This window comes from Melozone crissalis, unplaced genomic scaffold (assembly GCF_028551555.1).
Source record: "Melozone crissalis strain CALT ecotype California unplaced genomic scaffold, PUWL_Pcris_2 ptg000068l_1, whole genome shotgun sequence".
NCBI lineage: Eukaryota > Metazoa > Chordata > Aves > Passeriformes > Passerellidae > Melozone > Melozone crissalis.
Window position 1 is genome coordinate 18,578,996 of NW_026535846.1, and position 13,819 is coordinate 18,592,814.

Here is a 13,819-nt window from a genome sequence, read left to right on the forward strand (position 1 = left end):
GTTCCACCATCTCATCACTATTCAATGGTTTTCACCTCATAATTGCTGTATAATGATGTTAATGTAATTTATATTTTCTGCTTTGGAGTCTCTGTCTCATTTTAGCCATTTTGTTCTCCCAAGGCCAGCACTGAGGAGCCCCAGTGCTCTGCCAAGTGAGCAGCAGCTCTGTGGGATCTCAGAGATGCTGAAGGATCATCATTTACACAGCCTGCTCTCAATAGCTGCACCAGCATCATGGGATCAGTGTCACTCCTTAAGCTCAGCAGATGTAAATGACACTTGAGCATGGCCAAATCTCAGCTCCAGATTAGCTGCCTTCTGTAACACGCTGTGCCATGGGCCTTATCAGCACTTCCTTAGGGAAATCACAAACTACCTTCAATTACAGGATCATCCCCTTGACATGGATCATACCCAAGTTTGACTCCTGCATTATAAACTGCTTAAAAATTACATAATGACTTTTGTCAGAAAATAAAGGATAGAATTTCTACATTGTACATGTAACTAAGCTTCCATCAATTTAGTTAATAACCTTCCCATGCTTAATATCATCAGGGGAAATGAGGGACCAAGAGCAAAACCTCAGAGCCCTACAAATATCATAATATTCATCATTATAGGAGAAAATATCAGAAGATAATGTTGGAAAGCTTCATATTTATGACAATACTTATAGGTGAAGGCAAGCCAGTGATTCAGTTCTTGTTTTTTACGTCATTAAGCTCTGAATACAATTCTCATTTCCTCTCTTCAGATAGCCAGCTTGCTAATTCAGGGCTTGGCTTTGACAGTGCTGGCTGTTGGCTGAATCCTTCACATTTCCCACTTCTGTTGGCCAGTTTAGGAAGCAGCAGAGGCTTTGTCCAGCAGGACCCAGCCTATGCATTCCCAAGGAAAAGCAAATTGAATCAGCAGCTGTGCCGCGCAGGGTTAAACCCGGCTTATCCCCGACCTCCCAAGTGGAACAACACCATCCTTGGAGGAGATGACCCAGTTTATCAGAGACATTCCTGGCCCCTTGCCAGCCCCTCATCCCCCACAGAGCAGCAATTTCTGTGGTGCAAATCCGGTGTCTGTAATTGGGGTGAATAATTGCACAGAGTGGAGTGTCCTCATCCTGCCTCTGCTCAGAGCCTGCGCTTCCACAGCGGCTCTCACACAGCCCTTGAAAATGTTTCAGGCCACGTGCACAAAGCTACCCACAAATTTCAGATTATTAATCAAAGACATGCTAAAAAATGGAAGAACTTGAGGTTTTATACATAACTTGCATTTATGCTGCAGCTGAGCACTGTGTGTGCTGTTCATTTCAATTGCAGTGAAATCATATTAAATCAACATTCAGTTCTGATACTTGCTGATGAATTGGGCTGAGGTAATGGTTATTTTTAGCAAACAAACCTCTCACAAACAAATTTGCCATGCCTTTGATCCCTGTCACTGCTTCTCTTATATTTTGGGAGGAATGGGAAGATCAGAAGCACTCAAAGTATTCAAGGTATGAACAAATCCCAGATTCTTCTATACAAGCACAGTCTCATTTTGCCTTATTCACCTTTCCCAGTGACACCAGCATGGAGCTCTCTGAACCCTGACACTAATTAATATCCATTTTCTTCAGAGATTATCAATTCCCACCTCAAGATCTTATTTGTATGTATTAACAGTGTTTTCTGAATCATTCCACTACATTTCTCCTTTCCTATCTGCGCCATTTAATATCATTCTTACTTTTCAGTTTATCATTTCTTGATTTCCCACATACAAATTCTGAAGGCCTGCATTTTCCCTTAACACACCAAGATATTTAACCTCATTAAAGCTGTTCCAGATTACACATTCCTTCATCCTGAGGTTTCAGCTTCAGGTTTCACCAGTGCCACAAAGCTGCCCCCTGTCAGTGACAGCCATGCTGAGCTCAGGCTGGACACTGCTGCTCACACACAGCTGCACAAACCCAGGCACAGAGGTGTCTGAGGGCAGCCTTCCACTCCTGCTCACACCCTTCCACTCCTCCTGCTCTCACACTGCCAGGTTCCTGCAGCAGAGACTTTCTGCATCTCTCCCCACTGGCTGGGTAAGCATGAAGTTTGCTCTGATGGAAGCAGAGGTGATAAATATTTCATAGCACCCCATTGTGAGAAAAGCTGTAACTGCTTCAGCATGCAGCCAAAATTACAGATATTCTGTTAATATCTGTTTCTAAATCAAACTCAACTAAAAAGATTAAAAAAAAAACCAAAAAGAGATATCAATGCAAAGAACAGTCTAGCAAAGAAATGACACTCTGAGCCCTATCTATCAATGTATTCCTCACACTGGACCAGACAGTTCTGCAGTTCAGGATGCATTCCTTGCCTGCAGGCTCCCAGCACAGTGCCACAAATCACCCTGAGGTGCCCTGACTGCAGGAGCTGTAATGAATCCCTGCCAGGGCTCTCTGAAGCTGCTCTGAGGTGTTTGCTCACAGCTCACATTGGTTCTCCTGAGCCTTGCACACCCCAGGCCAAGGAGGAGCTTTCTTTAGGGTTGTTCAGATGTGTCCCCCCTACAAAATGCAGCTGTGCTCCCATGCCCAGAACAGCTGGGGCAGCTGTCACACCTCAGCCCCTCCACCTGCCCAAAGTGTGCCTGCACTCCTGTGACAGTTTTATTCAAACAGCCAATGTGCAAACAATGACACAAAAATCCAAATCTAGCACTCTCCACCCATTTCAGTATTTTCCTGTCCCCAGATACAACAGCCTGAGCCCAGACACCCCAAAGTGAAGTTCAGGGCAGGCAAGCTCCCCCTTTGTCCCCCAAAATGGAACTTCACCACTAAAGCCCAGCTTACCCAGAACCAGCACCTGTGTGACAAATGTTCTCCTTTAAAGCTACCCCAACCACAGCCCATCCTGCTCAGACCTCAGCTGACACAGAACTGAAGCACAGTCAGTACACTCAAGACCTAAGAACAGAAGTGAAGATATTTTCTCCCTTTTAATTCTCCTTAACTGGTACCTTCACTGCTATTTTTGAATCCTTGTTATCCTTCCACCACCCTGTGAAAAACCAAAAATCAATGCATTCATAAAGGCCACTGCACATGCACCAGGACACAGAACTCTGGCATCCAGAGACACTCTCGTGAGTTACTGACAGGGTGATATTTCTAGACTAATATTCATTAACAATCAGGATTACATCATCCTACAGCAGAGCTGAGCACACAAGAAAGAGTTTCTGCAGATCTGCACAGCTTTTATTTCTCTCCTGATACAGTTGAAGGACAGGGCAAGGGAAACAAAACATCACGGCAGAAGATTAAAAATTCAGAGCATCTAAAAGACAATCTTCTCCATTTTAACCAAAATACAGATTAGCCTTTTTCCTGTTTGAATGGCAGTAATTGCCATAATGGCACTTCTACAACTCCATCCATTCTATTTCTGTTCCCTCACACTCTTTATTCAGAAGAATTTCACAGTTGAAATCAAAGTTTCTAGGAAGTAGGAGCTTTTTCTCCTTTGCTTGTCTCACCCCTGTGTGTACACAGCAGTTTCAGAGTGCCAAGTCCTCCACTTGCCCCCTGAAGAGGCTGAATCTGCACTCAGGCTGGGAAAGTGCAGCCACAAATCTGGACACAGATGTTGTCAAACAGATTGGATTGACCAAAGGGTTTTATGCACTTTATTGATTAAAAAGACAAATGAGTAAAGGTCTAAGGAAAAAATTCTCTAATTACAATCCTTAATGGTCTCTCACTGCAGGGAAGACATTGAGAGGCTGGAGACAGGGAAGGGAATGGAGCTTGGGCAGGGTCTGGAGCCCAGGAGGGGCTGAGGGGGCTGGGAAGGGGCTGAGCCTGGAGCAAAGGAGGCTCAGGGGGGCCCTTGTGGCTCTGCACAGCTCCTGACAGGAGGGGACAGCCAGGGGAGGCTCTGCTCAGGGAACAGGGACAGGAGAGGGAACGGCCTCAGGCTGGGCCAGGGGAGAGTCAGGAAATCAGGAAATATTGGAAACCAGGATATCAGGAAATATTTTATCACTGACAAGGTTGTAAAGCATTGGAACAGGTTGCCCAGGGCAGGAGTGGAATCACCATCCCTGGAAGCATTCATAAAACCTGTGGATGTGGCCTTTAGGGACACAGTTTAGTGATGTTGGGCTGACTGAATGATCTTAAAGGTATTTTCAAACCTCAGGGACTCTATGATTAATGAACAGGCACCTCCACATCCTTGAATGTTTAAATTTACTCCAGAAATGCCTTCTACTGCTGGGGTCAGGTATCCAGCATGACCACAATGCCCAACAACCCCCCAGTGCTGCAGGCAGGGACCAAAATCACCCCAGTCCCAGCCCTGAGCTCCCACTGCCAAATCTGAGCTGGCTCTGGCACACACCTGACCCCAGAACAGCACTGAACTCTAAAAATAACCTCAGCAGCAGAATTTGTACCTGCCAGGTCACACACCCCACCTGGATTACCTTACAATTGGGTCTTGGCTAAAACCTCCCCATTTAGCTGTGAAACTCTACCCAGGACACTCCCCAGCTCCTTGGTGAGATGCTCTGAAAGGTCATTAAGTGATAGAGGGAATGAGCCTTCCACAAAAGAGCTGCATTTTAAAAAGCCTCCTCAAGAGAATTAGCACTTAGGAAAGAAAGAAGATGGATTGAGCACAACAGGATTTGTACCAAAGTACCAGTTCCTCTGGGAGATGCTCTTATAAAGTGCTCTCTGTACAAAAAGAAGTCATTGTACCAAACCTTGCAGAAATGGGAAGTTCTTCAGCTGAGACCTAGAAAAAGTCTGAGAGAAAACACCATTAACTGATGGTCCTCAGATTCCTACTTCTACAGGAAACACTGCCACACTCACACTTTTGGAAGACTAAAGAACTGAAAATAATAAAGGAAAAAGTTCTGATACAGCAGGAGAAAGCAAGGAAAGGCTCTTCCATTGCCTGGATCTCACGTCCAACAGAGCAGGCACTGCCAGGGCACTGCCAGGACATTGCCAGGACACTGCCAGGGCAATGCCAGGACATTGCCAGGACACTGCCAGGGCACTGTCAGGACACTGCCAGGACACTGCCAGGACATTGCCAGGACACTGTCAGGACACTGCCAGGGCACTGCCAGGGCACTGCCAGGACATTGCCAGGGCATTGCCAGGGCACTGCCAGGGCACTGCCAGGGCACTGCCAGGACATTGCCAGGGCATTGCCAGGGCATTGCCAGGGCACTGCCAGGGCACTGCCAGGGCATTGCCAGGACACTGCCAGGGCATTGCCAGGGCAGTGCCAGGGCATTGCCAGGACACTGCCACGGCACTGCCAGGGCACTGCCAGGACACTGCCAGGGCACTGCCAGGGCACTGCCAGGACATTGCCAGGACACTGCCAGGACATTGCCAGGGCACTGCCAGGGCACTGCCAGGGCACTGCCAGGACATTGCCAGGACACTGCCAGGACACTGCCAGGGCACTGCCAGGGCACTGCCAGGACACTGCCAGGGCACTGCCAGGACATTGCCAGGGCACTGCCAGGGCACTGCCAGCTCCACAGACTGGGGAGTTTGGTTTCCATGGCAGACTCTTCCCCAGTTGCTGCTTCTGACAGGGCTGGGGTGACAGAGCAGCCCCTGGCTGTACCATCCCACCTGAGGCTGGGTTTGCTGGTGAGGAGGTAGAACTGACACCTATTCAAAGACAAGTTGCAAATGCTGAAGACTAACTAAAGAGTTGGGCAGGGTTTTGGGTTTTTTTCCCTGACAAAAGCTGTTTCATACCTTGTGTTATGGTTTGGAGTTGTCTGTGAATTGAGGACACCAAACTGGCTGATTCTGCTACTGTGAAATGACATTTATGTGGATAAAATTAGACTTGATCAAGTTCCTTCAGCCAGCACTGACTAATTCTGTGCATGTGCAGAGAAGCTGCAGAGGGAGTTACTCTCCTAAGCATTCAGTTACTTCAATTAACAAACACTTCACCTTCAATATAAAAAACATATCTGAGCTCCAACCTCTCAGTTCTGATCAATTCAGATGTTGTGTTTGAGCTAAGAGCATGATTCCTACCTGGGCATCACCTCACACTGCATTACAACCTTGACCTGCTTCTAAGTTAGACATCAACTTCACCTCAACTGAAACACTGCACCTGCAGATAATGTTTGTATCAAAGGAAAAAGGGAAAAAACCCACCCAAGGTAAATAGAACTGACATTTTCCACAATGCATTTTTATCAACTTTTCATTGCTTCACTTGATGCATTAGATACTTAAATGGAAATGTACTTACTGCTCTTTTTCTGGAACAACCTGTAATCCAAGGCACAGTAAGGTTTCCTGAAATCTGCAGAGGGGAAGGAGGAAACAGAACAGAAAACAAGAGCAGCTTAGGTTGATGTGAGAGCCAATACTGAGCCTTCAGCACTGTGCATTCAATTCTGACACCAACGTCTGTAAACAGGTTAAGACTGAAAACCAAAGTCCCACTCACCTTTACTGCCAAGAATAAAACATTGTTTCTTTGGGTGAGGGCAAGATAGCACAGTGACAACTGGGGTGTTCCTGTACTTTTGGTACCCCAAAACTTGGATTTCACAACAGCAGCTTCCCTTTCCATCTGGCAGGATGAGCAGACTGGAGTCAGACAAGGGCTGAGGACTGAGCTGCCCTCACATCTTTTTCAGTTGCTTCACTTCAACTTCCAGAAAAAATGCTCTCGTGTTTGTCACTGAGTTGTTCAATGTCTCATGTTAAAGATCTGAGTACCAGCAGAAATTACAGGGATCTCAGGATGGAGAAGGAAGGAGAAGGGGTGTGAAGGCACAGGAGAGCCGCTTCCATTCCTACTGCTTCTCCATCATTCCCAGAGGTCAGACTTCATTAAATAAATCTCAGAGTGTTTTCCCTGACCATTGAGGGGTGTCATAGCCTGGAATATTTCAGGCTTATTAAAGATTCCATGTTCATCTTCTGCTGCAGACAAGCAATGCTTGAGAGACTAAACACAGCTCTGGAGAGATCAATCACCTGTGAGGAAAAAACCTGTGCACTCCTGACTGACCCAAAGTGCTCTGAGAGTTTCTGTGTTTGCAGAGTTCCTCACTGAAGGCTCCTGCAGCATGAGCACAACAAGCACCGCAGCCCTGCTACAGGTGGCTGCTGTACAAACACATAAAACACTTTTATTCTTCAAGCTTTTAGCTGGAAGCACTTGGAGGTCACCCAAAGTCAGACACTTTCTCATGACAGCACAAGGAGGGTTGAGGGGGATGAAAGGAGCACCCTCCCTTCTCAAGGACCATTAGGGTTTGAGCCTAAAATATGAATTTCTGCACTGCACACACTTTGTCTATTGTAACCCCTGTATCCCACACAACAGCTTCACACCACAGAATCCACTGCAAAGGCACCCTGAGGAATCACCCAGGTAGCTCCTTTTCACTCATTTAAAGGGGGCTACAAAAAAAAAGTAATTTTCTATGGAAATAAAGCAACATCTACCTGGCAGAGCATTAAGGGTTGCTGGGAAGACAAATGCACTCAGTTCTGACAGGGATGAGGCCAAAACCAGCCAAGTTCATCTCAAGAGAACTCCCTGGAGTACAACATGCACAGCACTGCTCTGAGCTGCCCTTGTCAAGGGCTGGGCTTGGGAACAGAGTAAATCAAAATACAGATTCTCAACAGTGTTCCTGTCCCTTAGGGTGGGGGGAAGAAACCAAGACTAAATCCCAGCTCAGCCTGGAGGACAGCACAGGAACCTCTGCACTCCAACACACCCAAAGGCAAACTAAGACAAGCAAGTAGGCTGAAGAATTTGTTTACTGAAACTGCTCAGGCATTAAAATTGATCACTTAATTAAATTTAGTCTTAAGTTACACTAACATGAATTTGATTAATTGAACCAGTAAGGAAGCTATAACTAATTGCTAATTAGATACCCCACCAATATATGACAGTAATTGCTTCATCAAAACATGAATCACACAGTCCTGACTTTGAAGAAGCATCTACTTGGATGTTCAACTACTCCAATAATCATTTAGCTCAGGTTTCATCTATTTTTAAACTCAAGAAGATTTCCCCAAGTTTAAGGATTTTCATCCTTGTGCTGATGGATAAATTAGCTAAACATGGGCAATAAATTAACATAAACTGGCTACAAAAAATGAAATGTCATCCTGTACAAGCCTAAAAGGATTCAAGCACCTTAGGAAGTCTCTAATACCCAGAAATGTCACCTCAGGGGCTCACAGGGTGTGAGCTCACAGCAATAAGGGAATTAACAGCTTCCTGCTCAGCTTTCCCAAGGTTTTAAACTCTGGAGTGACAAGGGATATGACAGGAAACAGAAGCTCCAAATCCAAAGAGCAGGGTGTCAGACAGGCATGGAGGTCAGCTGGGGTACACATGAATTCCTCACTTACCAGAAAACCAGGTGTGTTGTTACAACAGGGGGAAGTAAAAAATACCCCAAAACAAAATTCCAGAGATCTTATTCTGATCCATAAAACACCACACAAGCAGGTAAAATATCACCTACCATGAACTGTTCCAGCTCTTCAAAAAGACTCAGTTCCTACCCTATAAAACCCCCAAAACAAAGTTATTCTTAATTTCATTAAAAAATTAAAATAGAAGAAATCAATCTCTCTGATGCTTTTTCAAGAGTGAAATAAAGCACCATGAGCACACAGCTGATGGAGGCATCAGTAATGGATTTCCCTTCCTGAAACTTTATAAAATGCCTTTAACTCAATTGTAAGCACTTTCACCAACCCTTTACTGGACTGATCTGCACATTTACAGCTTTTCTTCTCCTGTGAAACTGGGATGGTAAAAGTAAGCAGCATTTCAGGAATTCTATAACCAAGTAAGAAAAGTAACAGCAAACACTGAGAGACTGAGTGAGAGTAAAGGAGAGAAAGGCACATTTGATGTGAATCTACTTCCCAGAATTTACCCTCTGTCCATCAAACCTCTGCTTTACCCAGAGCAGTAATAATTCAGGTGAAAACTGGCACTGACTTGGACTCAAAAGTTTTCCTTCAAATGTCACATGAGATAGAAACAAGTCAGGAAAAAAGGAAAAGAAAAACTAAAAAACCCTAAAAAAAAACATGATTCACAAAGTCTTGCTCTCTACCCTGGTGAGCAAAGCACAGGGAAAGCTGATATGCTGTCGACATGGTTTATTTTCAGGAGAAAATAAAAAGGCAATAACAGGCAAGTGCATGCAGGTGACACACACAGAATCACATTCTGTCAGCCTTAAAAGACTTTTGCCTCAGTGTCTCCAGGCTATGTCATGCCAGATGGTGTAAAAATCCATGAAAAATACCAGTTTGGATGTTTCCTGCACAAGTATCTCTCCCCTTGTAATACCAAAAACTAAAAAAAATGTGTCAAGTGCTGCAGTTTCTCCTAAACATCCTTTAGTTCTTCAATGATCTGCATTTAATTTCCCCTCAGTATCACTAAAGGGATTTTAGTACAGGAAAAGGAATAAAGGGATTGAATGTAAAACTGATTATTTGAATTAGATGCTGTGGAAAAGGAAGCTGAGTTAACTCCATCACAGGGGATCCTAATGCCTGACAGAACAGAGAGACTGCCACCTGCACAGGGGGTACAGGATTCCAGGCTGACATCAATGGGGTGAGCAAAGGCACAAATGTCAGCATGAAACCACGTCCTGTGCCACGTGTGATGTGTTCTTGTGCCACGTGTGATGTGTGCCGCAGGACAACACCCAGGGAATGGCCAAGGCACGTGCTGGAAAGCCAGGGCAGCACAACCAGCAGCTCATGGGTATGACCCTCCTGCAGCCAAAATTTAGCCTGGAATCCAAGCAATCCTCACTGATCTTCACCATATGGCTACCAGGGGTTCATTTCGACAGGCAGAAGTGCTAGCACACTGCAGTGCTGCCTGCACTGGGTTTGAGGAGGAATTATCTCCACTGGAAGGCATAACAGGAGCACAGCCTGCAGAAAGGTGCCACCAACTCTGAAACAGCATTTATCTACAACCTCAGCTTTGAGGTTTGAAGACAGAGATAAACTGATGGATTACCTGGTAATTATTTTGGTTTTGTGACAGCCTCAGTTGACTTGAAGATGTAAAATGAGGAGAAAAGGTACTTCTGGCTGCGTTGGCAGGGTTATAAATCGTGCTGGACGCGGTGTGCAATGAGGTCCGTGCGGGCAGGTGGAACTCTCGGCTGTGGTACAGGAGATTGTCGGGCCCGTCGCGGGCAGGGCCCAGCTGTGCCCCGCAGCCCCCGCTGCGGCCCGGCCCGGCCGCGCTTTGGTTGTCCCCGCTGCGGCCGGAGCCGCTGCCCTCACAGTAGCGGGAGTAGCTCTGGATCTGCGCCCCCATGGAGGCCAGCTCCTCCTCGCGGGCGTACTCGTCCTCCACGTCGCCGGTCTCCATGGCGATGGACAGGCAGCTGCCCTCCAGCGAGGGCGCTTTCTGCGCGGCGCTGCCCGGCACCAGGCGCTGCGGCTGGTCCGTGACGGCCAGCGAGAACACCTCGCGGATCTCCAGGTTCTGGGTGCCGCAGCCCGGCTCCCGGGGGTGAGCCCTGGGCCCCGGGGGAACGTGCGGCGCCAGGGCCGCGGGCTCGGCCTTGTGCAAGCGCTGGCACGCCAAGGGCTCGGCCCTGCAGGGCCGGTGGCAGATCATGGGTTTCTGAGGTAACACCAGCTCCGCCGTCTGCACCGAGGAGCTGCCGTAGCTTTTCTTCGTGTGACTGTAGATGGAGTTCGCAGAATTGAGCACGCTCGTTTGCCTGGATAGAATAATGGTCTTTTCCCCCACCAAGAGGGACGCGTTTTTACAGTGGGGCACCTGCCGTCCCAGAGGGATGTGCTGCTGCTGGAAGTCCGCGTCGCTCTTGCCCGGGAGCCGTGGGATGGAGGTTTTGTGCAGCTCCGCCACGGCGGCGTTCGTGTGCTTGGCGGCTCCCGGGCGGCCCGAGGAGCCGGCGGGGCTGTAGATCCCGGTCACGATCACATCATTGTTAGAAGAGGTCCAAGAGGATTGCTGGCTTTGGGATCGAGCAATATTCACCACGTTTCTCACGGCTGCCTCCGGAGGCACGGAGGGAGTGGCGGGGGCAGTGCTCGGGGGGGTGCCCCCAGATTCCACGGCGATCTTGCTGCTCATCTTCCGCCGCTTGTTGCCAACCCACGTCTGCAAACGAGACAGCAACGCCAACAAACACAAAACGGGGTGTCAAAGAGGCAGAAAGAAATTAGCAATTCCATTTTTAAGCAGGTCTGATGACATGTTAAGTGTTCGAGTTGAGATGTAAGTTTACAAATATGTAAATCATGTACTGATTATGCAGTGAACATGACAGGGTGGAAACACCGGCCTGAACAATACAGGGTAGAGATCCAGGCCTCTCCTCTCTGGGATCCACAACTCATACACAGGACAAGCCCAGCCTCAATTCCAAAACCTCAGCTTTTCAAAAATCCTGATGCCTCCTGTCTTGAAGTGTCAAGATTTATTTAACTGACACCACCTGACTAACTTCATACAGGAAAAAAAAAACATCCCTGCCTTACACTATTCTACTCTACTAATTTTTTGTAAAATTTACAAAATGTCTGATTTGAGGCACAATTTGTAACATGCAGTAAAATGTCAGTTACTGGTCAGCTTTGCAGTCCCATTCTCCTGACCAATTGTACTTAGGGAATTCAGGTGCCTATTATAATCCTATCTGCAAGTGCCAGCTGCAACTCAAGTATCATTTTGCAAAGAACTAATCACTGACCAAGAGTTTTATAGGATAAAAAGAAAAAAAGGGAAAAAGGGGGCATTTAGGAGAAGCAGAAATGATGGGTGTAAAGAAGAGAAAGGTAAGATCATGCTAAAATGTGACAAATGCAGGACAGACACTGGATCTGTTTCCATTCTGAAGTAAGAAAAAGTTGAAATGCTGCAAATCAGGGCTCAGGAAGAAAACAAGGAATGATCCTTGATTGCAGGAAGGGAAATGGAGAGGGAAGGGAAACATGAAGATGGAGAGAACTGCAAGGAGAGGGGAGCTGGGCTGCCTCCTCTAGGACATTCAATCAGCACAAAAATAGCAAAGCAGCCCTGGCTGCACCATCAGCATCCAGATTCCTGTTACAACTGCCTGCCCGCCCCAGGAGCCTGAACCCCTGCCTGACTTTCACAGCTTCTACCACCTCCAGCTGAGAAAGCAACTTTTAATGTTTGCAGAGTTCTGAGAGAGGGGAATCCAGGTAAGGATTTAGGAGCAGGGTTGTTATTGTCAATGTGCCACTGTTAAACCAACTAAAAACCAACCTAGACTGGCCCCACTTGCTCCTCCTCAGTGTCACAGCAGCTCCTGGGAGCTCCACTGCCCTTTGTTATTTTTCCATCCAATGCCTCAGGATTTCTATTTCTGCTCCCTCTCGGACAACAGCCATTTTGTTGTCTAGTGTTTCACAAAGGGATTATTATTTCCCTTTCTGTGGAATTCATAGACTCTGGAAGAGCTCCTGTTAGCACTGGGACATTCTTGTTTTATAGGAAAAGAATGTCCCCACTGTGAATAACCACAAAGGATCACAATATTTATGATTGTGATGTGGAATACAAGTGTGACAGAGTGCATCAAAAGAAATAGTTTCACAATTGTTTCCCCCAAATATATTAATTTATGGAAACTTATTTAGCTAAAAAATAGTTTCTTAATAACATGACCTTGCTCTGATATAATACATCATACAAAGTTTCTATAGGGCAAGCCACCCTATAATATAATAAATAATAACTTAAAAAATAATAACTCAAAAAAGCCAACAAAAATCACTCCTTGTGCAATCCAGGCCCCTGCTAAATTCAACAGTCACGTGAAGATATTTCAGTGAAAACAAACTCTAAATAGGCTCTCTGGGTATAAATAAATGTCACACACACACACCGAAGTCTGATCTACGACAAGGATAAAGTTAGAGACTCCAGACCTCCCTATATTTTATGTAAAGCAATAAATGTGTATGCTTAACAAATCTGGAAGGCCTCAGTACTTACCCTGACCACGCTGAAATCCAGTTTAGTTTCTTGCGCACACTGCAATATGAGCTGAAAGCAATTTTTACTTTGATTTGTCATTCCATTTTCATAGTAACGCTGCAATATCCTTTGTTGTTCTACAGTAAACACAGAGCGCAGATTCATCTGAAAGGAAAAGGAGACACTGAAAGCTGGGTGGGAACTGAGCTGAGCAGGAGGCACAGCTCTCATCTGTGCCTGTGATAACACTCAGGACTGACACGTTTTCTCTACAGAACCTTTTACCAACACTTCCCGACTTTCCAAGAAAGCCTCTTGCAATCAGAGTTGTGTCAAGCTGAACAGTGAACTGCATGTTTGGAACAACAGAGACTGCTTTGCACAAATAAATAAATATTACATGGTATTGCTAAGCCCATGAGGCTCTAGTTTGAAAGAGAAAGTTTCACCCTTAAAAATGTAAATGAAATAAAGGCATTAGGCAAAACAGAGAAACATCAGCAGCTCCAATATTGGCAGGTCTGTTTCCCACCCCTAACAACAAAAACCAGATACAATCTGGTATAAAATGAAGGTGACGGACACGAGTAAAGTTTCCACTGTCTCCAACTTCAGCAATTCCTGCACTCCACAAGAGCCATCCTCCTGCTGTGTCAGTACTGGCACCTCCAGCTGCAAAGTCACAAGGATCAAGGACCAAAGACCAATTTGGGGGAAAGACCCCAAGGAAGGGCTTTGGGCAGCCCTGGTGCTGCCCACCCAGTTTA

General features: G+C 46.2%; 1 protein-coding gene across 2 annotated transcripts in view; it reads right to left on the reverse strand.

The window, feature by feature from the left end:
* HDX (highly divergent homeobox) overlaps positions 1-13,819 on the reverse strand; it is a 35,766-nt gene that overhangs the window by 14,482 nt on the left and 7,465 nt on the right. For both annotated transcript variants that reach the window (XM_054289583.1, XM_054289584.1), the window contains 3 exons: positions 13,071-13,217; positions 10,086-11,207; positions 6,300-6,353 (listed from right to left, as the gene is read on the reverse strand). In XM_054289583.1, coding sequence (XP_054145558.1) covers positions 6,300-6,353; positions 10,086-11,207; positions 13,071-13,217 — 1,323 coding nt within the window. The remainder of the gene's footprint in view (positions 1-6,299; positions 6,354-10,085; positions 11,208-13,070; positions 13,218-13,819) is intronic.